The sequence below is a fragment of the Geotrypetes seraphini genome, chromosome 1 (assembly GCF_902459505.1).
Source record: "Geotrypetes seraphini chromosome 1, aGeoSer1.1, whole genome shotgun sequence".
Taxonomy (NCBI): domain Eukaryota; kingdom Metazoa; phylum Chordata; class Amphibia; order Gymnophiona; family Dermophiidae; genus Geotrypetes; species Geotrypetes seraphini.
In genome coordinates, this window is record NC_047084.1 from 447,966,219 (window position 1) to 447,991,821 (window position 25,603).

Below are 25,603 nucleotides of genomic sequence, written 5' to 3' on the forward strand. Positions count from 1 at the left end.
GGTGCTACTAGAATCACCAGCCCCCGGTGTGCCATGATCCTGCGCAAAAGTCAGACTATCATGGGCCAAGGAGGAAGCGCATAAAAAAGACCTATTTTTGGCCATGGTTGCAGCAGGGCATGTAGGCCTTCGCATCCTGGCTCGTGTCTTTGACTGAACTGCCTTCTTGTTGGCTGCTGATGCCACCAGATCGAATGTCTGGTGCCCCCACCGATTCACAATGTAGGCAAAGGATTCCTGAGACAGTGACCACTCTCTGGGATCCAGGGTCTTCTGGTTGAGGAAATCCGCTTACACATTGTCTACTCCTACCACATGCACTGCTAAGCGTGCCAGAAGATAGGTCTCCGCCCATCGAGGAGCATCTGACATATAGGCTGGCGACCGTAGTCAGAGTCAACCATGAAGAGATGCAAAGCGGAACTCCTCTGGTGAAAGCTAGACAGCAACAAGCTTCCACTGTCCAAGACAACTGCTGGTGAAATGTATTCCTCTGCAGGCACCATCAGGAAAAGCAAGCATCCTGGAGCGGACACAAGTGCTCCCTTGCTCAGAGGACTACAACCATTGATCCCACTACCTGCAAATAATGTCAGGCCATAAGAACAGACTCGCTCCAAAACTCCTGTATCTAATGTAGAAGCTTCTCTCTGTGGGTTTCCAGGAGGAACACTTTGGTTTTCCTCGCATCAAACCAGACTCCCAGATACTCCAAGATGTATCAGCTCCAGGTGGCTTTTCCGACAGCTGACCACCCAGCGGACAGACACATTTTGATAACTAAATTGAAAATAAAATCATTTTTCCTACCTTTTTGTCTGGTGATTTCATGAGTCTCTGGTTGCACTTCCTTCTTCTGACTGTAAATCCAATATTTCTTTCTGCCCCCTCCCCTTTTCTTTCTTTCTCTCTCCCCCATCCCCCTCTTTATTTCTGCCTTTCTTTCTCTCTCTCCCCCTGCCCCCTCCCAAGCCATCACGCCGATTTCTCCACTTCCCCAATTCTTTCCCTACCCCTAAGCCACCACGCCGATTTATCCCTGCTGCTTCCATGAGCCTGGCCAGGCACATACAAGCACCGGACTCACAAGACTTCACCTCTGACGTCAATTCTAACGTCGTCGGAGAGGAAGTTCCAGGCCAGCAATTGGCTGGCCCAGAACTTCCTCTCCGACGTCAGAATTGATGTCTGAGGTGAAGTCTTGCGAGTCCGGTGCTTGTATGTGCCTGGCCTGGCTCGGGGAGGCAGAAAGAAAAAGATTGCAAAGGCAACGCAATCGACTCACATTGCCTTTGCGATCTACTGGTCAATCGCGATTGACCATTTGGGCACCCCTGCTGTTATGATATCCTGTCCTGACCTGAGGAAAGGGGTTTAGTCCCCAAAACATTGCCTTATTTCCATTTCCTATTTATAAACTTTAATCAATACAGTTACAATACTACTTGATTCTACGTAAAGCAATAAAAAATTTGTTTCTGCTTTAATCATCTTCTCTTCGCTCTCTTTCTATTCAGCGTTTGTCCTCGCTCCCTTCCATGCAACATCTGTCATTTCTCTTTGCCCCTTCCACCCAGCTTCTGATCTCTCTCTCTCTCTCCCCTTCCATCTATTGTCCACCCTCTCTCTGCCCCTTGCATCCACTATCCACCCTCTCTGCCCTTTCCATCCAGTGTCCGCCCTCTCTCTGTTCCATATGGCATCTTCCCTCTTTCTATGTCCCTTCAATAAACTGTATATCCTGTGCTCTTTCTCTCCTTTGTACATGATTCATTTCAGCTTTACCCCCTCCCCTATGCTCTGGCATCTGTCTTTTCTCCTTTCCTTCCTTCCTTACCACTCCACCCCATGGTCTGGCATCTCTATCTCCTTCCGTTCTCTCCCCCCATGCCCTGGCATCTCCCTCCTCTATCTCCCTCTCCGGCACCTCCTCTCCTTTCTTTCCCTCTGGTCTGGAATTTTGTCTCCTTTGGTTCCCCTTCCTTCCCCCAATACCCTTGCATCTCTCTCCTCTCATCTCCCCCTCCCACTCCATTATCTGGCATCTCTTCTCCTTCCTTCCACCTGGTCTGGTATCTGCCTCCTCCCCTTCCCCCCATATGCCCTGACATTTCTCCCCTCCCCCTCCATGGTCTGGTAGCTCCTTTCCTTTCCCTCCCTCCCATGGTCTTGGCATCTCTTTCCTCTCCTCTCCCTTCCCTGGTCTTCCTTCTCCCCTCTCTCTCCCCCCAATTGGGTGCTGCTGCAGCACTTCTCTTCCCCTTCCCAATTGGGTGCAGCAGCTTTTCTCTTTCCCCTCCCCCCAAAAAAAATTAGGTGCAGCAGCTGGAACATTTCTCTTCCCCTCCCCCCAAAAATGGGTGCAGCAGCAGCAACATTTCTCTTCCCCCTCCTCTCCCCCATTTGGTGGTGCCGCAGCATTTCTCTTCCCATCACTCCCAGATCACACACCCGTCATCAGAGTTGCTAGGCAAGTTGTAAGCTTCCCTCCATCGCTGACCTATCTTCCATAGGTCAGCGACGGAGGGAAGCTTACAACTTGCTGCTCTTCCTTGCTTCGGGCCTTCCTCGTTGCCGGGTCCTGCCTTGGCGGAAACAGAAAGTAGGCAGGATCTGCAAGCGAGGAAAGCCCGAAGAAAGTTGTAAGCTTCCCTCTGTCGTTGACCTGTCTCCTGCCCGTCTCCTGCCTTAGCCCGTAGCGAGCTCATGCTTCAGGGCTCTGTGTGCATGCCGGCTTCCCTTCTCTTCCCCCCCCTCCTGGGACTTAACTTCCGGTTTTGAAGGGAAGCCGGCACGCACACCTTAGAGCCCCGAAGCACGAGTTTGCGTCTCCAAGCCGGTGAAAGGTGTTTTTTTGTTTTTTATGTTGAGTGGCGGAGGCGGCAGCAGCAGCAGGATTCAAAATATATGACAGCCGAGTGGTCATCTGAATTAGCCGGGTATAGCGCCCGGCTAAAAGGCCCTGGGGAGAACACTGCCCTTCTATATAATGACCAGCACCCAGCAATCTGTGATGATCTCTGCCCACGCTCCCCAATAGGCTGATAACCTCCCTCCAATGCATGGGGGCTTGGTGTCATAACTTCTTCTTGGGAGTTGTGGCAGAACAAGATCCTGAAGATTGAGAGTGCCTGTCCCCCACCAAAAAAAAAAACCTTTGTCTGGAGTTTTGAAAGGATCTCTGGCCCAAAGGCCCCTCCGAGAACTGGCAATATCTTTTGAAGGCCTAAAATAACCACAACCTGACCCTCTAGGGGCTCAAGGTCTGCTGTGAAGTAAAGACTGCTGCTTGTGATCCTGCATGCTGGCCATAAGATCATCTACAGCTTTCCCAAAGACTAAATGTCCCTTTAAATGGTAATTTACTCAATGTCGCCTTAGAGGAAGAATCCCCACACACTGTCTGATCCATAGCATCCTGCGGGTAGAAATGGAATAAGCAGACATTTTACTAACAATTCTGAAAGGTCATACAGAGCATCAGTTACATAATCCACTCCAGACATTAAAAACTGGAGAGCACTCCTGACAATAGTCTCCGGATTGTGGCTCAACTTAGAGTGCCAAGCCCAGGCGATAAAAGAAGCTGTCGCAACTGCTTTCACACCTGAGGTCGCAGCTTCAAAGAACTTCTTATGAACAAATTCCAGCATACAGTCTTGTGCAGCTTTAGTATCACACCGCTTTCAATGGGAAGGGAGGTATACTTTGTAACCTACGCCACCAGTGAATCCATTTTTGAAAGAACAAAGAGCTGGTTAAATTCTACATCCATCAGACAGAGTTTTGCCATGGCCTCCGGGACGTCCCAAAATATTCCATGAGCATTCTGGTAATGTTTTGATGAGAGGGAAAACAAGAGATCTGTGCCTTTGTGCTGCTCATAAGTGAGCACAGCATAGAAGAGGACTTTGGAGTCTCTGTGTTTAATTCCTCAAGGGATATCAGGATCATTTCCAAAACCACTGAAAGTTTAAACAGCCTGTGCACAGTCGGGTCCTTCCCAAGATCAGGGGCCTCCACCAGATCCAAATCTGGCCCCCCTAGAAATGAAGCAACAACTCCTGCTACAGAGTATCCTGATTTGGACAGTAATGACATTTGAAATAGAAGGTTCCATGTAGCTCTTGTTGATCATATAAGCTTCAAACTTCATATTGATGAATTCAGGGGGAACCCCTGACCAGGACATCCAGATGGCTCTCATGATCTCCTTTCTAGGGTTTTGCGGCCATAGCTTTACTTTGCCAGGGACACACTTGTGTTGCTCCCTGGACCAACTGGGCACTAACACCCTCCCTCAAAGGGACCAGAGGAGAAAAGTCAGAGGCTCTCGCCCCCCCCTCACGTGTCACACGGCACATAGAAAATGGATGATCCTCAAACCATCATATACCACAAACTTGGCATGAATCCAAGGTATCCTGGCCTAAGAAGTCTATCACACCTATTTTTAAGCAAAATCGAGGTGTTTTTGAGACAGATAGAAACTCTTATTTTCAAATTGGGAAATCCAAGATGGCTGCCACAGCAGCAATTTTAGCGCCATAAAATGCCCGGGGGAGCTACATTGAAAAATAAATAGTGATTTTAGGATTTTAGAGGTGGGGAAACATAAAGCACAGTTACTTACTGTAACAGGTATTATCCAGGAACAGCAGGCATATATTCTCACATGTGGGTGACGTCATCTACGGAGCCCCAGCGCGGACAGCTTTTCAAGCAAACTTGATTAAAGTTTCAAGTTTGCTATGCTGCACCACGCATGTGCATGCCTTCTTGCCCACTAGAGGGCGCATCCCCACCTCGTGGTCCTCAGTTCCATATCCAGCAAAGAAGCCATCCCCGGGGAGGAGGGCGGGTTGTGAGAATATATGCCTGCTGTCCCTGGATAACACCTGTTACGGTAAGTAACTGTGCTTTATCCCAGGACAAGCAGGCATGATATTCTCACATGTGGGTGACCTCCAAGCCAACCAAAAAAGGGCAGGTGGGAGGATGGCAATTTAGGAAAACAGATTTCGCAAAACTGACTGGCCAAACCGGCCGTCACTCCTGGATAACGTATCCAGGCAGTAGTGGGAGGTGAAAGTATGAACCGAAGACTAAGTGGCAGCCTTGCAAATGTCCTCCATCGGAGTAGACCGGAGGAAAGCAACAGAAGCTGCCATCGCTCGGACCTTATGCCCCGTGACCCGACCATGCAGCTCGAGACCAGCCTGAGCGTAGCAAAAAGAAATACAAGCAGCCAACCAGTTGGACAAGGTGCGCTTGGAAACAGGACGTCCCAACCGATTAGGATCAAAGGACAAAAATAATTGAGGAACCTTCCGATGAGACTTGGTGCGTTGAAGATAAAAAGCCAACGCCCTCTTACAGTCAAGCATGTGAAGCGCCGCCTCCCCAGGATGAGAGTGGGGCTTCGGGAAGAATACCGGAAGAACAATGGACTGATTGAGGTGGAAATCAGACACAACCTTAGGTAAAAACTTTGGATGGGTGCGAAGAACCACCTTGTCATGATGGAACACAGTAAAAGGCGGGTCCGCAACCAAAGCCTGCAACTCACTAATCCGACGAGCGGACGTGAGCGCAAGTAAAAAGATCACCTTCCAAGTGAGAAACTTAAGATGAGATTTGTCAATAGGCTCAAAAGGAGGTTTCATCAACTGAGCCAAGACCACATTAAGATCCCAAACCACAGGAGGAGGTTTCAGAGGAGGATTAACATTCACTAGACCCCTCATGAAACGAATCACCAGAGGATGAAGAGAGAGAGATCGCCCCTCGAGATGCCAATGGAAAGCAGCAATAGCACTGAGATGCACCCGAATGGAAGTCGTCTTTAGCCCAGACTTGGACAAATGCAACAAATATTCCAGAACCGAGGACACCGGAACCGAACTCTAATCCAGCTGGTGCGAGGAACACCAGGATGAAAATCTGGTCCACTTCTGGGAATAACAAAGCCGAGTCGAGACCTTGCGCGAGGCTTCCAACACCTCCCTGACCGACTGAGAAACAGAAACCGAAGTCAAGGGGAAAGGAACCAAGCCGTCAGATGTAAGGACTGAAGATTGGGATGCAACAGCGAACCCCGACTCTGAGACAGCAGAGAGGGAAAAACAGGCAGAAGCAGAGGCTCCCTGACACTGAGTTGAAGGAGCAGGGAGAACCAGTGCTGACGAGGCCAACGAGGCGCAATGAGAATCATAGTGGCTCTGGACGACTTGAGATGAACCAACGTCCTCAAGATCAGAGGGAAAGGAGGAAACGCATAAAGGAACCTCCCTCCCCAGTCGAGAAGGAAGGCATCGGCCTCGAGACGGTCCGGGGAGTACATCCGAGAACAATAGAGGGGCAGTTTGTGAGTCTCCGGGGAGGCAAACAGATCCACCTGAGGAGTCCCCCAGGGGTCGAAGACCTCGTGCAGAACTCGGGAGTTTAGCGACCACTCGTGCAGCTGGAGAAGACGACTGAGTTTGTCGGCCAGACAATTCTTCTCTCCCTGAATGTAAACCGCCCGCAGGAAGATGTTCTGGGATACCGCCCATTCCCAAAGGCGCAGGGCTTCCCGGCACAGGGACCAAGAGCCCGTCCCCCCTTGCTTGTTTACATAATACATTGCCACTTGGTTGTCCGTCCGCACGAGTACTACCTGATCGTGCAGCAGGTGGCAGAACGCTCGAGCAGCCAGAAAAATGGCACGAAGCTCCAACACATTGATGTGACAAAGACGGTCCTCCGCCGACCATAGACCTTGAGTCCGCAGACCGTCGAGATGAGCCCCCCACGCTTACTCCGAAGAGTCCGTGGTCAGGACCTTGCGATGCGGAGGGACGAGAAAGAGCAAACCCCCGGAAAGATTGGAAGAGTTGGTCCACCAACGGAGCGAGCGGCTCAAGGAAGGAGTCACTGTCACAGGAAAGGAGAGTGGGTCCCGATCTTGATGCCACTGGGAGGCCAAGGTCCACTGAGGGAGTCTCAGGTGCAATCGGGCAAACGGTGTGATATGAACCGTCGACGCCATGTGGCCAAGTAGAATCATCAGACGGTGCGCTGCAGTGAAATCTGACGGCACAGTCGAAGTAGAGCCTCCAACCTCGGAGGGGGGAGGAACGCACGAAGGCGAACCGTGTCCAGCACGGCCCCGATAAACTGAAGGGATTGAGCCAGGCACAGCTGAGATTTGGGAAAGTTCACTTCGAACCCCAGACTTTGAAGGAAGGTGATAGTCTGTTGGGTCGCTGAGATAACCCCCTTCCTGGACGATGCCTTGATCAGCCAATCGTCCAGGTAAGGAAAGACCTGTAGCCCCTGAGATCTCAGGGCAGCCGCAACTACCACCATGCACTTCGTGAAGACTCGAGGTGACGACGCCAGCCCGAAAGGAAGGACCCGATACTGAAGGTGCAACTCCCCCACCTGGAACCGTAAGAACTTGCGGAAGGCAGGATGCACCGGAACATGAGTGTATGCTTCCTTCAAGTCCAGGGAGCACATCCAATCCCCTTCCTCCAACAGAGGGTAGAGAACCGGAAGCGACAACATACGAACTTCTCTCAGACCAGGAACTTGTTGAGCTTCCGGAGGTCCAAAATAGGGCGTAAGTCCCCGGTCTTCTTTGGGACCAAAAAGTAACGGAAGTAAAACCCCCGCCCCCGTTGGTTTGGGGGGGACCGGCTCCACCGCCCGAAGGCTCAACAAGGCCCTGGCCTCCGAGAGGAGAAGAGGAAGCTGGGCTCGACTGGAAAGAGAGGTCCCTGGCGGTTGTTCCGGCGGCGAGGCCGAGAAGTTCAGCGAGTAACCCTCGGAGATGAGACGGAGCACCCAAGCGTCTGATGTGATCATAGCCCAGGCCGAATGAAAGGCCCGCAGCCGGCCCCCGATGGGCAGGGGGTCCGGCGAGAGTGCGGAGGGGCCCGCCCCCATCCGCTCATCACGTCAAAAAGACGGCACCGGCTTAGACGCCCCTTGCGCCTGAGGTTTAGGTTGGCCCCCTCTGCCCTGCTGCGGGGGGCGCCGGGGCGGAGGCCTAGAGAATGCTGGTGTAGACTTTTAAGGGTATCGCCGCGGTGGAAGTCTAAATGGCTTCTGTGGCGGTACCCGTGGCTTAGGACGGACCAAGGAGGCGATGGAGCGCTCATGTTCGGACAGGCGTTTGGTCGCCGCCTCCAAGGACTCATCGAACAATTCCGATCCAACACATGGCAGATTGGCTAGGCGCTCCTGCAAGTTCGGGTCCATATCAACCGTTCGGAGCCATGCGAGACGGCACATCGCTACTGCAAAGGCGGAGACTCTGGAGGCCAACTCAAATGCGTCGTAAACAGCATGAAAAAGGTATAGACGCAGTTGTGACAAGTTGGCCATAAATTTGCCAAAGTCCCCCTTATGGGAATCCGGCATGACCCCATGATAACGGGGTAACGCCTTCACCATCTGCCTCAGATAAGATGAAAAAGTGAAAGCATAATTAAGGACCCTGGCCGCCATCATGGAATTGGAGTAGAGGCGGCGACCAAACTTGTCCAGGGTCCGCCCTTCCCGCCCGGGAGGGACCGCAGCCGAGACCCTAGAAGGCTGGGACTTCTTTAACGCCGACTCCACCAGCAACGACTGGTGAGACAGTTGTGCTTTCTCGAAGCCCTTGCATGGGATGGTACAGTACTTCGACTCCATTTTCGATGGAACCGCTGTGACTGTAAGAGGGGAGTCCAAGTTCCTCAGAAAGGTCTGATGGAGGACTTTATTAAGAGGCAGACGAGGAGTCTCCCTTGGGGGAGAAGGTAAATCCTGCTCCTCCAAAAACTCCTTGGTATAGTGAGAACCCGACACCAGATCAAGGTCCAAGGCCCTCCCCATATCAAGCACAAATCTCGAAAAGGAGGAGGGCTTGGAAGGCGGGGAGGGAGATCGAGAGGCCCGCGTCGCCAAAAAGGAAGGGGAAGCCTCACGGGAATACCGAGGTTCCCTACCAGTACCAGACCCCGAACCCCACGACGACGCCCCGAGCGACCTCGACGGGGTCGGGGACCACCTATGCCCCGAGGAACCTCTTTGGGAAGTCCCCTGGGAACGAAGTACCGAGGCCTGCCCCTTCCGTTTCGGCGAGGAGTCTCTCGATAACCCTCCCTCGGAGGAATGGAAAAGCCTCGGATTATCGAGGCGGAGCTCCGAGACACGCAGCGTCTCAGCCCCGGTCGGCGAGAAGCGACCGCGTCTCCGAGGAGAACCCCGAGAACGCTTGGGCTTCCTCAGCCAGCGCTTCGCCCGAGGCCGACCCGAGGGCGAGGAGCCCCGGGAGGACCTCGACGAGGAAGAAGTGGAAGAGATCCTCCGAACTCTCCGCACCTTGTCCCGAGGCCGCACACTCCGCTCCGGCTGATCGACCGAGGTCGAGGGCAAGGTCGGGGTCGAGGCCGAAGCCACCCCGGGGGCCGAAGTCGAGGGCACCGAGACCGAGGCTGCCGAAGCCGGGGCACTCGAGGCCGAAGCCGGCTGCAGATGCGCGAGGGCGCCGGACAGCTCCGAGGCAATGAGGGCACGGAGCAAGTCCTGAAAAACAGGAACCCCCATCATGGCCGGTAGATCCGGGGCCGGCGGGTGCTCCCTCGAGGGCGACCTCGGTCTCGAGTATTCCCGCGGGGCACCCGACTTCGACGCTCGGGGCGGGGCCGAAGCCGAGGCCGACGTCGAGGCCTGCCCCGCCGCGGGGTCGACAGGAAAGAGATCCGCCATTCTGGCACGACGGCGGCGGAGAGCTCTTGGCTGAAAAGTCGAGCACCGAGGACAGGAGTCAGTGGGGTGCTCGGGACCCAGGCAAAGTAAGCACCACCGGTGGGGATCGGTGATTGAAAGCAGCCGATCGCACCGGGTGCACTTTTTAAAGCCCGTCAAAGGACGGGACATGAAATCAAAAAATGGCCGGGAACGTAACAAGGTCCCGCGGCCGCGGCTACCGGGAGCCCCCGGAGCCGAACGAAAAAATATATATTTTTTTTTTTTTTTGACGATTACCGAACACGAACGAATAAAATAATAAAGCAAGCACAGCGACCGAGAAAAACGACTCAGACGCAGTGTCAGAAGGCAAAAATAAAGAGCACAAATTCCACAGGGCTTCTGGCTCCGCGGAAAAAACTGAACTGAGGACCACGAGGTGGGGATGCGCCCTCTAGTGGGCAAGAAGGCATGCACATGCGTGGTGCAGCATAGCAAACTTGAAACTTTAATCAAGTTTGCTTGAAAAGCTGTCCGCACTGGGGCTCCGTAGATGTCTCACCCACATGTGATAATATCATGCCTGCTTGTCCTGGGATAACTAACATCAGAACCTCCAAAAGCACAGTTACTTACCTATAACAGGTGTTATCCAGGGACAGAAGGCAGATATTCTCACAGATGGGTGATGTCATCCACAGAGCCCCAGTACTGATAGTGCAAAAATGTGCTGTCACTAAATTCTTTAGAACTCTTGAGACTGCCTGTACCATGCATGCAAAATTTCTCTTTGACTAAATATTTGAGGGCCCAGAAGTCAATGATTGGGTGCAGGCCTCCGGTCTTCTTTGGTATGAGAAAATATTTGGGAGTAGAACCCCTCTGCTGAGGAGGAACTGATTCGATGGCATTCAATTGCAGGAGGACTGAGAAGAAGGAAGTCTGTTGAGAGCCAAAAGAGTATTTTCTTGAGGGGTCTGGGTGGAGATATTTCACGAAGAAAAGAGCATAACCATTTTTAATGACTCTTAAAACCCAGTTGTCAGTTGTGATGAGAGTCCAACGCTGGTGGTAATGAGTGAGGTGACCTCCAATGGGACAAGAAGGAAGTGGAGATAGTAGAATGATGGCTAGTCTCAGGATGAGGGAGTCAAAAGGACTGAGTAAATTAAGAGAAAAAAGTACAGGAAGGCAAACACTAAGAGGAAAAAACTGTGCATCTGAAGACACTCCAAAACTGAACTGTCTAGCTCCGTGGAAAACTAAAAATTGATGGTCTTGCGAGCTGTTGTCGGACAGGAAGGCACTCGCGCATGCACAATACAGGTAGTTGCGAGACTTCTAAAGAAGTGACAGTACATTTTTGCACTGTCCATACTAGGCTACACCCATCTGTGATAATATGGTAAGAATGGGAAGAGAGACTGAAAGAAAACTTTATAATAACTTAGAAATATATTCTTGCAGACTTGCACTCTTAAAAACTTATCTAACCTAAAGTATAAACATGATTTAAAATAAATACTTACAGAAATTTTTTTTAACCACTCGCAGCACAGCTTCCTGAATTCAGCATCTCTCTTTTTATCAAGTGGAGGCCAACAATGCCTAAACATTCCAAAAACCAAGAAATAAAAGTTTGAGTAATACTTGTCACTAACATAAAACATGCTTCAGTTGCCAGATATAAAACAGAGTACAGGGATAATTCAAGGACAGCAATGTTATACAGTGTATCTTAACTAAATCCCTAGTGGCAATTCCTCCTTGAGGCTGAAGTTTAGAGTTAATGCTAATGATCCCTAGGAATGAAAGTGGAAGGGGACCTCGGGCTCATGGGAATAACTCCCCATTATCATACACTACAATCACTCCCTACTACTTGCCTAGGAATCTCTCTTTGCAAAAGCTTGTGCTCACTCCCATGTTTGTAACTACTATGACAGTGCTCCCCCCCCCCCCCACCCAATGAATTATAGAGAATAACTTCTGGCTAATCTAGGGCTAGGAAGAAGAGGAGGGATGAGACAAACCAAGTTGCAGGGAGGTGACAGGAGGTGACACACATGGCAGTACATGCTTCAAGAATCTGGGAAGAAATAAAGAGATTATATACTTACCCTGGTGAGTAGATAAGTGAGATATTCTAGACAGATCATCTATTTCCCCATAGCTACATGCTGCTGCAGAAGGAACCCACTCTGGATTTTTCACTATGCCTCTGCTGTACTTACACTGGGTTCTCTAGCTCCACCTACAGTTAGTACCAAAGTGCTGAGAGCCACCCAATGCACATGAAGTAGAGCAACAGGCTTAAACCAACTGTTCTGCTCAAGAATTAACTCAACAGTAATGTTAACCACCAACACAAGCTACAAAGGAATTCAGAAACCGCTCCCATATAAAACTGAAACATATATACAAAGTCTTCCCAGCCCCAAAGGGCTGATGAGCATCCAAGAATCAGCTTGGAGAAGCATAAACAGACTGAGACAATAGTCAGGCAAAGTAAGGATTGGGCAGGGATCTAGAATGTCTCACCTATCTACTGGAAAGTGCTTACCACTTACCTGTTAGCTAGCCTGCATTGTTTTCCCTTGAGCTCAGGGCTGTCCTTGACGTGGTCTCACCTACTGTTAAGCAGGGGTCAAGTGTAGGCTGTTAGGTGCCCTTAGGAGACTCGGTAGGGTCTTGCAGGGTGCTGACTATGTTTTCGCACCTCTGCCCTTCCCGGTGCGCTTCTGTTGGTTCACAGGGGTGGAGGTATGGTCAGGCATAGGAGTATGACTGGCTGCCCAAAGATCATATTTGCAGAGGCATTCCCAGCATTATGGTAGTGAATTTCTCATCCAGGTACTGTGAGAGAGCTGAAAACAGGCTACAGCACAGATCCTGTTGGGTCACAGTGAGTACACAGGCTGAGAGGATTGTGGGGAGGTTGGAAAAGTGGGGTTTTGAGTGTTTCTGAATGTTCCCCCTTTAGAAAAAATCGTAAAATTGTTGTTTTTAGAGTTTGGTGAAAATTTTTTGATGGTTGCCATCTTGGATTTTTAGCACTTTTTTTCCCTAAAGCTCCCTGCTTCTTCCCAACTGTAAATTTTGAATAGAAACCGGCTGGGATGGAGTCCTTGGACTTTCCTCAGGTGGATTCTTGCTAGGATTGCACAAATTTAGCACTTTTACAGTATTTTTTGTGCTGCGTGGCACAGCGGGGGGAGGGGGAAGGGCAGAGGCGTGAACACATAGTCAGCACCCTGCGAGAACCCACCGAGTCTCCTAAGGGCACTTAACAGCCTACGCTTGACCCCTGCTTAACAGTAGGTGAGACCACGTCAAGGACAGCCCTGAGCTCAAGGGAAAACTATGCAGGCTAACTAACAGGTACCCAGTGGGATCGGTCTGTCAGATACAGATCGAAGTCTATGTATTCTCAAGTAGACAGAGCTTTGAAATCACTTCAAGCACCAAAATTCCAGAAAAATAGATGAAATTACTCCAATAAAAAAAATAAAATGGAGAGAGCAAAACACACACTTCTGCAGGCATGGGTGCAGAAGGAAAGAGCGAGAGAACCCAGTGAAGTACAGCAGAGGCAGAGTGAAAAATCTGGAGTGGATTCCTTCCGCAGCAGCATGCGGCTATGGGGAAAAGCAATGTTACTTACCGTAACAGTTGTTATCCAGGGACAGCAGGCAGCTATTCTCACTAGTGGGTGATGTCATCCGACAGAGCCCCGATACGGACGTCTCACAAGCATGTCTTGCTTGAAGAAACTCAGAAGTTTCGAGATGCCCACAACGCGCATGCGCCAGTGCCTTCCCGCCCGCCTGAACTGAGGCGTGTCTCCTCAGTTCAGGTAGCTAGCAGAGAAGCCAACCCAGGGGAGGTGAGTGGGACGTGAGAATAGCTGCCTGCTGTCCCTGGATAACAACTGTTACGGTAAGTAACATTGCTTTATCCCAGGACAAGCAGGCAGGTATTCTCACTAGTGGGTGACCTCCAAGCTAACCTCAATGGGATGGTGGGAGAGTTGACAACTTAGGAGAATAAATTTTGCAACACTGTTTGGCCAAACTGTCCATCCCATCTGGAGAAAGTATCCAGACAATAATGAGAGGTGAATGTATGAACCGAGGACCAAGTTGCAGCCTTACAAATCTCCTCAATCGGTGTCGATCTGAGGAAGGCTACCGAGGCTGCCATTGCTCTGACCTTATGGGCTGTGACCTTACATAGCCTGGGCATAGCAGAAAGAGATACAAGCCGCCATCCAGTTGGAGATGGTGCGCTTCGATACAGGTCGTCCCAACTTGTTTGGATCAAAGGAGACGAAAAGTTGAGGAGCAGTTCTGTGTGGCTTGGTGCGATCCAAGTAGAAAGCCAAAGCACGCTTACAGTCCAGAGTATGAAGAGGATGAGAATGAGGCCTTGGAAAAAACACTGGAAGTACAATGGATTGGTTGAGATGAAATTCAGAGACCACCTTAGGCAGGAATTTGGGATGAGTGCGGAGAACCACCTTGTCATGATTGAATACTGTAAAAGGTGGATCCGCCACTAAGGCCTGAAGCTCACTGACCCTGCGAGCAGACGTGAGGGCTACTAGAAAAACCACTTTCCAAGTGAGAAACTTTAGTGGAGCCTTGCTGAGAGGCTCAAAAGGAGGTTTCATAAGCTGAGAAAGGACAACATTGAGATCCCAAACCACTGGAGGAGGTTTGAGAGGAGGATTGACATGGAAAAGTCCTTTCATAAACCTGGAATCCACAGGATGAGCAGAGAGAGGTTTCCCTTGTAGAGGCTGATGGAAAGCCGCAATAGCACTCAGGTGGACTCGTATAGATGTAGACTTGAGACCAGACTGAGACAGGTGTAGAAGATAGTCCAAAACAGAGGATAGGGAGGCTCGCTGAAGCTCCTTAGAGTTGGAAACACACCATGAAGAAAATCTAGTCCATTTTTGGGCGTAGCGTTGACGAGTAACAGGCTTCCTGGAAGCCTCCAAGACATCCCTCACTGCCTGGGAAAACTGGTGAGGAGTTACGTTGAGAGGAACCAAGCTGACAGGTGGAGAGACTGCAGGTTGGGGTGAAGTAGAGATCCCTGATGCTGAGTAAGCAGTGAAGGAAACATTGGAAGAAGGAACGGCTCCCTGCTGCTGAGTTGAAGTAGAAGGGAGAACCAAGATTGTCTGGGCCACCGAGGAGCTATCAGAATCATGGTGGCATGGTCGGACTTCAGCTTGACCAGAGTCTTTTGAATGAGAGGAAAAGGAGGAAACGCATACAGAAAGCGATTCCCCCAATCCAACAGAAAGGCATCTGCCTCGAGACGATGAGTGTAGATTCTGGAGCAGAATTGAGGCAGCTTGAAGTTGTGGGGAGCCGCAAAGAGGTCGATCTGAGGCGTCCCCCAATGTGTAAAAATCTGATGACGGGGCTTGGAATGGAGGGTCCATTCGTGAGGCTGGAGAAGACGACTTAGGTTGTCTGCCAAGACATTGTCCTTCCCCTGAATGTAGACAGCTTCGAGGAAGGCATTGTGGCGAACCGCCCAATCCCAGACTCTGAGAGCTTCCTGGCAGAGGGAGGCCGAGCCCGTGCCCCCCTGCTTGTTGACATAATACATGGCGACCTGATTGTCTGTGCGAATGAGGACCACCATGTCGTGAAGCAGATGTTGAAACGCTTGAAGAGCATTGAAGATGGCTCTGAGCTCCAGAAGATTGATTTGATGGAGTCGGTCCGCACTGGTCCAGAATCCCTGAGTGCGAAGACCATCCAGATGAGCTCCCCAGGCATAGGTCGATGAATCTGTCATGAGAACCTTCTGGTGGGGAGGAGTGTGAAACAGCAAACCTCTGGATAGATTCGAAGAGGTCATCCACCAAAGTAGAGACTGCCGAAGAGCAGGAGTGACTACGATGTGCCGAGTCAACGGATCTGACACCTGAGACCATTGAGAAACCAGGATCCACTGAGGAATTCTGAGGTGAAGTCTGGCAAAAGGCATCACATGAACTGTAGAGGCCATGTGGCCCAGGAGAACCATCATAGTGTCTCGCCGATATGGCCTGGCGAGAAGACACCGACTGGCAGAGGTGAAGAAGAGCATCCAGGCGCTGAGGAGGAAGGAATGCTCTGAGCTGAATGGTGTCCAGAACCGCCCCGATGAAGGGGAGAGACTGGGTAGGCTGTAGATGAGATTTGGGAAAGTTGATCTCGAAGCCCAAACTCTGTAGGAAGTAAATAGTGGCCAGGGTCGCCGAGATGACTTCCGGAGCCCAGGGGGCCTTGATGAGCCAGTCGTCGAGTTAGGGAAATACCTGAAGACCCCGGGACCGTAGTGCAGCGGCCACCACCACCAGACACTTCGTGAAGACTCTGGGAGACGAGGACAGGCCGAACGGAAGCACTCGGTACTGCAGATGTAGATGTCCCACCCGAAATCTGAGGAACTTGCGAGAGGCCAGATGAATGGGAATGTAAGTGTAGGCCTCCTTGAAATCTAGAGAACATAACCAGTCGTTCTGCTCGAGGAGGGGATAGAGAGAAGCTAGGGTCAGCATGCAAAATCTCTCTTTGACCAAGAACTTGTTGAGGACCCTGAGGTCCAGAATGGGTCGCAGGTCGCCCGTCTTCTTCGGGACAAGGAAGTACCGGGAGTAAAACCCCCGGTTGCGCTGGTCCACAGGGACCGGCTCGACGGCACGAAGCCGGAGCAAAGCCTGAGCTTCCTGAAGAAGAAGGGCGGTCTGAGTCAAGTTGGAAGGATACTCTCTTGGAGGGTGGTCTGGAGGTACCCGATGGAATTGAAGAGAGTACCCTTCCCCGATGATAGTAAGGACCCAGAAGTCGGTGGTGACAGCCTCCCAGCGATGATAAAAGTGATGGAGGCGCCCCCGATGGGAAAAACAGGAGGAGGCAGAACGAGGTTGGTTACGCTCTCTAAGAGACAGTCAAAAAGGCTGAGGAGCCTTGGGGACAGTAGACGGCTGAGGCTTTTGCTGAGCTTTCGGAGGAGGCTGCCGCTTCGCTGGTTGCCTCGCAGGTGGAGCTTGCCTTGGTTGATAACGCCGTTGATAAATCAAGGGCAGTCGAGAGGGTCGAGACTGCTGAGGCTTAGGCTTCGTCCGAAGAATGGACTGAAAAGACTTTTCATGATCAGACAATTTCTTCATGACTGTCTCGATGGATTCGTCAAAAAGGTCCGCCCCAGCACACGGAACGTTTGCCAGTCGGTCCTGAAGATTCGGGTCCATATCAATGGTACGCAGCCAGGCCAAACGGTGCATCGCCACAGAGCAGGCCGCTGCCCGGGCCGAGAGCTCGAAGGCATCATAGGAAGATTACATCAACTGAAGACGAAGCTGGGATAGCGAAGCAACTACCTCCTCGAACTCAAAACGAGCCTGGGACTCGATGTAGGGCGTAAACTTCCGAAGTACAGGAAGAAAGAATTCCAAATAAGTGGCAAAGTGGAAATTATAATTCAGAACTCGGGACGCCATCATAGAATTCTGATAGATGCGTCGTCCAAACTTATCCATGGTTCTGCCCTCGCGGCCCGGAGGCACCGAAGCATACACCTGGGCTGGATGAGATCGCTTGAGAGAGGATTCGACCAGAAGGGACTGATGCGAAAGTTGAGGACCCTCGAAGCCCTTATGATGCACCGTGCGGTACCGAGCATCCAATTTTCCAGGGACTGCAGGGATAGAGTAAGGAGACTCAAAACATCTCATGAAGGTCTGGTCGAGGAGCTTATGCAGAGGCAGGCGCAGGGACTCGGCTGGGGGATGAGGCAAGTGCATGGTATCGAGGTACTCCTTGGAGTATCGAGAACCAGAATTGAGGGTAATGTCCAGGTCATCCGCCATTTATCTTAGAAACGAGGAAAAAGACAGTTGGTCCGCCAGCGCCAGTCGTCGAGAAGGACTGGAAGAAGACGAGGCCTCGGGCTCTACAGAGGCCTGCGAACAACAGGATGAGTGAAAAACATCGGGGTCCTCGAACTCCGGACCCAGAGGAGGAGACCCAGCCGAAGCAGAGTACCCCATTCGAGGCAATTTCTTTTGAGGAGAGACGGTCGAGTGCCGAGAGGAATGCCTCCAAGAGTGCCTGGATCGATGCCCCTCTCGATGCCTGGAGGGGGATCGAGACCGCCGGTGAGAATACTGATCCCCAGAAGCCTCCAAAGAGCAGATAGGACTCGAGGCCGTAGATCGGAGAGGCGGAAGATTCGACGCCTCCCGCAACGCCGCCCAGGCTTGATAGGGGGTTCAGAAGAACTCGTCCTGTTTCTTGCTATGCCCAGGGCTGGGAGGCCCCGAGGGTGGATGCCACACTGTGTCATGGGGAGGGGTAATAGGCTCCAAAGGAGGCAAGTCACTAAGGGAGGCCTTCCTCGAGAAGATCGGCTCCAAGGAGGCATTTCGCTGGAGGCCTTCCTCGAGGGACCGGCCATCGACCGCTGCTCCTCCTCGCCGAGCAACGAGGTCGTGCGTCGCGGAGGAGGAGGAGGGGGCGGCCCGCCCCTCGGAATCGGAACTGGGAGGTCACCCTGGATCGTGGCAATCAGCCGGGGTCCCATGGTGGTCATGAGTTCCACAAACTGAGCCTCCAAAATGGACCTCAACGAAGCCGATATGGAGGGATCCGCACCAAAAGGGGGCCCTTCCGCACAGTCTCCGCGCTCTTTCGGTGCCGAGTGCTTTTGCTTGCCAGCTTTCGGCACTTTGAGCACCACCGGTGGAACTGTAGGGGTCGGTACCTGTTCTGAGGAGATGGAGGAAGGCACCGGCGCCGAGGTCGAGGCCGAAACCGGAGTAAACGATGCCGGTTTCAGAAGGCCCGAAGCCGCAGGTGAGGCAGAGGGCTTCGCAGACGGAGTCGAAGCACCAGTCGATGTCGAAGCCGAAGGATCCAACACAGCTTCCATCTTGAACATCGACTCCCACAACAAACAGCGGCGTTTAAATGCACGCGCTGTGAGAGTGGAGCACGATTTCGGAAGGTGGTCCGGACCCAGACACTGCAGGCAGCGTCGATGCGGGTCCGTGAGCGAAATCGCGCGCTGGCACTTGCTACACTTTTTAAAACCGGTGATCGGCCGGGACATAGACCGGAAAAGCTCCGCCGCAAGGTCGAAGGCGCGGGGCCCAATTTATTTTTTTTTTTTAAAAGAAATCAAAGAAAGAAACAAACGCACGGCAAGAGCAAAAGAACTCAAACCGCGGCAATGCAGAAGGCGAAAAAACGGGTTCAATTGGCGCAGAATTGAAGTAAACTTCTCAGCTCCGTGGAAGAAAAAGAACTGAGGAGACACGCCCGGACCATCGGGCGGGAAGGCACTGGCGCATGCGCGGTGTGGGCATCTCGAAACTTCTGAGTTTCTTCAAGCAAGACATGCTTGTGAGACGTCCGTATTGGGGCTCTGTCTGATGACATCACCCACTAGTGAGAATACCTGCCTGCTTGTCCTGGGATAATAACCCATCTGTCTCTAATATCTCACCTATTACACTGGAATACCAATTTACTAATAAAATCATATTTTTAGCTCTTAGCATTCTAAAACAATAGATGCTGCTAAAAAGGTGCTTACCTGAATGTGTCTTTACACCGTGAACTGTCCAGTTTTGAAAACAAAAAGTGTACAATCATGGAAAAAGCATCCTTGTTTGGTTTGTCAAACATATTCCTAGTTTGAAAACATGGAGAGTACTAGTAAGAATGTGGTCTTCCAAACACAATCTAAATCATAAGTAAGCTAAGCAATTTTTAAGAAGCATGACTAAACATTAAGTATCATTAAAAACTATTTTCAAATCAGAAAATCAACCAATAAATATTTTCTAAGAAGTAAAATATTACCTGATAATTTTCTTTCCTTTAGTCCGACAAGACCAATCCAGAGCAAATGGGTTATTGTGTCCAACCACCAGCAGATAAAGAAAGAAATAAAACAAAACTTGGGCAGCCCTGCTGTAAACAGTCAGCTCAGAGCTCGCTACCATGGAGAAGCATTGCAAGAGATACAGGGACATGACGGGCTACACCTGACCAGAAGAGGGAAGAATGTCCTTGGACACCGTCTAGCCCGCCTACTCCACAGGGCTTTAAACTAGGTAAGTCGGGGGAGGGTACAGGCACAAACAACATACCTGGCGAACTAAACTGCCAATACTTTTTTGAGGCTGAGGTAAGTAGTCACCAAAATTCTAGGTCTGGGTCAGGGGTGAGTACACACACTTTCAAGTCGGGAGTAGGGTCACATCATATTTATGGGTCACATTGTAATTCCGGGTCTAGGGGGAGTATACACTGTAATTCTGGGTATATGGGGAGTACACATTGTAGTTCTGGGTCTAAGGAGAGCACAAATAACGCAATTAATGCTAAAGGTGTTCAAGTAGCTCAAGCAGGAATATCCCCATTGAGACGTAACAAAAATACAACATGGAGGGCTATGTACGTCAACGCACACAGTTTAGGAAACAAGATCCTGGAACTGGAAACAGAAATAAGGAATGTCGACCTGGATGTGGTGGCGATATCCGAGACCTGGCACACAGACTCCCACGGGTGGGACATGGTCATACCGGGTTACAACTTGCTTCGCCGGGACAGGGAGGGCAGAATGGGAGGAGGTGTAGCATTATATACTAAAGATGACATTAAGGTCACAAGAATCTCAGATGTCCAGTATACTAGGGAATCCCTTTGGGTTAATTTGGCCAGAGGGAAGGACAAATGCTTGTATCTTGGCATAATTTACAGACCCCCCAAGACAACAGGATGACCTGGATATGGAAATAATCGGAGATATAGAAAATATCACCTTGCGTTGGGACACAGTATTGCTAGGTGACTTCAACATGCCTGATGTGGATTGGGATACACTTACCTCTGCTTCCGGCAGCAGCAGGAGGCTATTAAACTCTATGAAGGGAGCTGGTCTCAAGCAACTGGTGTTGGTCCCAACAAGGGATCAGGCAATACTGGACCTATTACTTACCAATGGAGAAAGTGTCACAGAGGTCTCGGTGGGCGACACATTGGCCTCCAGTGACCACAACATGGTATGGTTCGATCTTAGGAAAGGTTTCACTAAATCTACCACACTGACCAAGATCCTCAAATTCAAGGACACAAACTTCCAAGACATGGGTTCCTTTGTTCACCAGGTGCTACAAAGCCAAGCAGAAACCAATAGCGTGGAAGAAATGTGGTCGACTTTGAAAGCCACCATGCAGGAAGCGACAAACCGCTATGTTAAATTAGTAAGTAAATGGCGAAGGAACAACAAGCCTCAGTGGTTTACTGCGGAGATCTCAGACCTCATCAAGGAGAAGAAAAAAGCATTCATCTCTTACAAACAATCGGGGAAGCAGGACTCTAGAGCAGACTACCTGACCAAATCAAAAGCCGTCAAAACAGCAGTCAGGGAGGCTAAATCCCACATGGAGGAGTCTCTGGCAAAGAACATCCAGAAGGGAGATAAATCCTTCTTCAGGTATATCAGTGACAGAAGAAAAAACTCAGGCGGGATTGTATGTCTTAGGAATCCAGACGGATACTATGTGGAAAAGGATTCGGAAAAAGCCCAACTATTAAATGAATACTTCTGCTCAGTTTTCACCCGAGAAGCGCCGGGGCTTGGCTCTCAGCTACAGACAAGGGTTGGCTCAGTTGACCCGTTTAGTAACTTTGAGTTTATGCCCAGCAGTGTCTACGGTGAGCTGTCAAAGCTCAAGGTTAACAAAGCAATGGGGCTGGACAACCTACACCCCAGGGTGCTTAGGGAGCTGAGTGATGTCTTGGCGGAGCCACTGTCCGCGCTCTTCAACCTCTCCCTTAGTACAGGCAGCGTCCCGTTGGACTGGAGGACGGCTAACGTCATTCCACTCCACAAGAAAGGCTCAAAGATGGAGACAGCAAACTACAGACCAGTGAGTCTAACATCGATAGTGAGCAAACTAATGAAAACTCTAATCAAACACCAATTGGATAAGATCCTGGATGAGGAAAATCTACGGGATCCCCGACAACATGGATTTACTAAGGGGAGATCATGCCAATCCAACCTGATCAGCTTCTTTGACTGGGTGACGGGGAAGCTGGATATTGGGGAGTCCCTGGACATCGTGTACATGGACTTTAGGAAAGCATTCGATAGTGTACCATACCGCAGGTTGCTGAGCAAGATGAGTTCTATAGGATTAGGCGACACATTGACGAAATGGGTTGGGAACTGGCTTTATAAGGGACTTGGCAGAAGGGTTTCAAGGTAAAATAACATTATTTGCCGATGACGCCAAACTAAGTAATGTAGTGGACAAATGCACAACGGACGAAGATTCAATGCCCGACAACATGATGCACGACCTACTCCTACTGGAGCACTGGTCTAGGACCTGGCAACTCAACTTCAATGCCAAAAAATGCAAAGTTATGCACCTGGGCAGCCAAAATCCATGCAAGTCTTATCCATGCAAGGCGAGATCCTAGCAAAAACAGTAGCAGAACGAGACTTGGGGGTAATCGTCAGTAAGGACATGAAGTCTGCCAATCAAGTGGAGCAGGCTTCGTCCAAGGCAAGACATATCATGGGTTGCATACGAAGGGGTTTCGTCAGCCGTAAGGCGGAAGTCATTATGCCATTGTATAGATCCATGGTGAGGCCCCACCTGGAATACTGTGTGCAATTCTGGAGGCCGCATTATCGCAAGGATGTGCAGAGACTGGAGTCGGTGCAGAGAATGGCCACCCGGATGGTCTCGGGACTCAAGGATCTTCCATACGAAGAACGGCTTGACAAATTACAGCTATACACGCTCGAGGAGCACAGAGAGAGGGGGGACATGATTGAGACGTTCAAGTATCTTACGGGCCGCATCGAGGCGGAGGAAGATATCTTCTTTTTCAAGGGTCCCACAACAACAAGAGGGCATCCGTGGAAAATCAGGGGCGGGAAACTACGAGGTGACACCAGGAAATTCTTTTTCACTGAAAGGGTGATTGATCGCTGGAATAGTCTTCCACTACAGGTGATTGAGGCCAGCAGCGTGCCTGATTTTAAGGCCAAATGGGATCGTCACATGGGATTTATTCACAGGGCAAAAGTAGGGGAGGGACATTAGGGCGGGCAGACTAGATGGGCCGTGGCCCTTATCTGCCGTCTATTTCTATGTTTCTATGTTTCAAATTCTAAAGGAAAACCATTTCTATATACAACTCTACCTCAGTATTCAGTTTCCCCATTTGCGAATTCAATTATTCACAATTTTTTTCTCTTCTATTTGCAGGCTGCCCGAACCTCCCCAAACTTTACTTGGTGGACTAGCGGCGACACGGGGTAGGAGCGATCTTTCTGTGCTCCTGCCCCGTACATCAAAATGGCTGCCGTGAGTTCCTGTTGTAGTCTTGAGACTACAACGGGAACTCATGGAAGCCATTTTGATGACGGCTCTGCACGAGGCTGCTGTTTTAAGAGGCCCAAAAGTTGCAGTCTTACGGGTTCGATCAGGAAGTGCTGCACAGTGGGATGGGAGAGAGAGATGAAAAACTTCAGTACAGAGGGATAGGAGAGAGGAAGGAATGTAATTCCCTTTTCACTTGCCAAATCTCACACCAGCCGTGTCAGAAACAAATCTCACTGTGGTCTCATCGTACTTTCACCTCTTCCCTTCCCCTGTGCCACCAACCTTTCTTCCTTGCCTCCCATGTACTCCAACGTTTGCTTCTTTGGGTTGCGGTATCGGTAGCAAGGCTGCCTGCTGCTGACCTGGAAGTCTCTTCATGGCAGAGGGGACACTTCCAGGTTAGCGGCAGGCAGCTTGTGAGAGTCACTGCCAATACCGCAACCCGAAGAAGCAAACCTTGGAGTACAAGGAAAGACAGGAAGGAAAGTTGGTGGCACAGGGAGAGGATAGGGAGACATGCATGGTGAAGGGAGAGGATGAAATTGCAAATAATGAAGGAGAGGAAGGGAGAGAGGGTGCATGGATAGGGAGAGAGAGATTTGACACAGGACACAAGGCAAGGGGAGAGAGATAGTAGACAGTGGGAAAGAAAAATAAACATTTGATATGGCAGTGAAAGGGAAGGTACAGAGACGAAAGATGAATGGTCAAATGGGCAGGAGACCTCCCGCTCTGATGAGGCTCACCTCTGAAGAGGCTCACCGTATCTATAATAGAAGTGAATGGGAGAACCAGGCTTCCACTGTCAGCGATGCATGTGGAGGATGTGCAGGATCGCTCAGTCAGGGTATTACTGCATTTTTGGGTTCCTCTCAGTCTCCAGTGTCCCTTTAATGAAGGTTTATTGTTAGATATGTACATCTATATTAGTGATTGCAAATTTGGAACTTGCTCAACCTTTGTTTGGCTCATCAACTAGTGTTAGCGTTTGTGCGGCCTCAGACAAATTCTTTTCTTCCAATGCGGCCCAGGGAAACCAAAAGGTTGGCTACGTCTGGGCTAAACCTTTCAAAACAGATATAGAATTACAGAGTTTAAAGTCATCAGACAATTCATATATTGCTCATATCTTCAGATGATGACAACACAGAGCATGTAAGCTAGAAATCAACTATCCTTTTAAGAGTGACCAAGCCCTCATGTTAAAAGGATTTAACAAAATAAGAATGTTTATACTACTGCTCTAGTAAAACAAGAAAGTGTCGTTTAATATTACAGCTAAACTGCACAATTAGAATTTTCATTCTTACAACGTATCTGAGATTGCACTTGCAAAATAACTACAGGGCTTCTTATCCTATAAGGTTTGCTACCTTGTCACACTATAAGTCCAAAGACCTTGCAGATGTATTATGAGTTTGAGACCACAAAGACTGCACTAAAACTCTACATCACAGCATCAACTATCGAATAATAGCTCTCACTTACACTCCCAACGAGACGTGGGTAAGAAACTTGCCGGCGGCGGAACAGACAGCCCCGGCTTCGAATCCCAGAGCCTGCAAGTACAGCCACAGATGGTCCTTCTGCCATGCCTGCTGGCCAGCTGCTACACCGCTCATCCCGTCGCCTCCACCTCCTCTTCCTTAGCTACTGTAGCCTACTCCTACTCCTCCGGCAGCTGCTAAGGGCTAGATAGGCCAGAGGTAGCAAGCAATAGTCGCCATCCAGAGACTGCCCCAGCAGGTCACAGAAAGCACATGCAAGCGCGTTTTGCTTCTTTGTTACCACCGTTGTTTCTTTCAACCGCCAAAATCCAAACTCGCCCCCACCTCTGGAACGACGTTCGCCGTGAATGGCGCGCGGCAGGAAAACTACCCACCCGCCAATCAGCAAACAGACCTGCGCCTCGCGTATGTACTGTGCCTCTGACATAGCGGGCGGAGGGTGGGGCTAAGTATCGGTCGTGCCCTATGTGCGTTTTTCCTTGCAGCATGGTGATGACGTATACTTTACTTGTATGCTAGAGCCGTTGTGAGGAGGGGACGCTGGTAGTAAACCGGAGCGTAAAGGAGAGTGTGTGCAGATAGGTGGGATCAGAGTCTGGAGTGTAGAAAGTGTTGCATTGGTAGTGGAAGAGAATATGGATTCTATTGCTTCGTGCATCCGAGAGGAATGCAGAGAGTAATACTCTGAAGAGCGGGCTAGCAGTGATCAGAGACGCCAAAGGTGGTCCATTGCAAAGCTAGAGAATTACCATCCCTGCGCTTAAGAAAGAGAAAGGTTTCTTTCGGGGGCCCTAGCAGTGTCTAATCGTGGCAGCTCTGTATTCCAAAAACTGACATGTTTTAGTTAGCAAATAGAAAATAAAATTCCTCCACTTGTCTGTTGTCTGGTCATTTTACTTTATGTTAGTTCACCGACTTGGCTTTCTGCTTTCTTGTCTTAACTCTC

At 50.3% G+C, this 25,603-nt stretch overlaps 1 protein-coding gene across 1 annotated transcript in view; it reads right to left on the minus strand.

The window, feature by feature from the left end:
• The window catches only part of HAUS6 (HAUS augmin like complex subunit 6), a 206,432-nt gene extending 181,350 nt beyond the window's left edge, over positions 1-25,082 (minus strand). Inside the window, exons 1-3 of the mRNA XM_033920660.1 lie at positions 24,638-25,082; positions 19,330-19,425; positions 11,253-11,331 (exon numbers count right to left, since the gene is read on the minus strand). Of these exons, the coding sequence (XP_033776551.1) occupies positions 11,253-11,331; positions 19,330-19,425; positions 24,638-24,771 (309 nt within the window). The 5' untranslated portion in view covers positions 24,772-25,082. The remainder of the gene's footprint in view (positions 1-11,252; positions 11,332-19,329; positions 19,426-24,637) is intronic.
• Between the last annotated feature and the right edge of the window lie 521 nt (positions 25,083-25,603).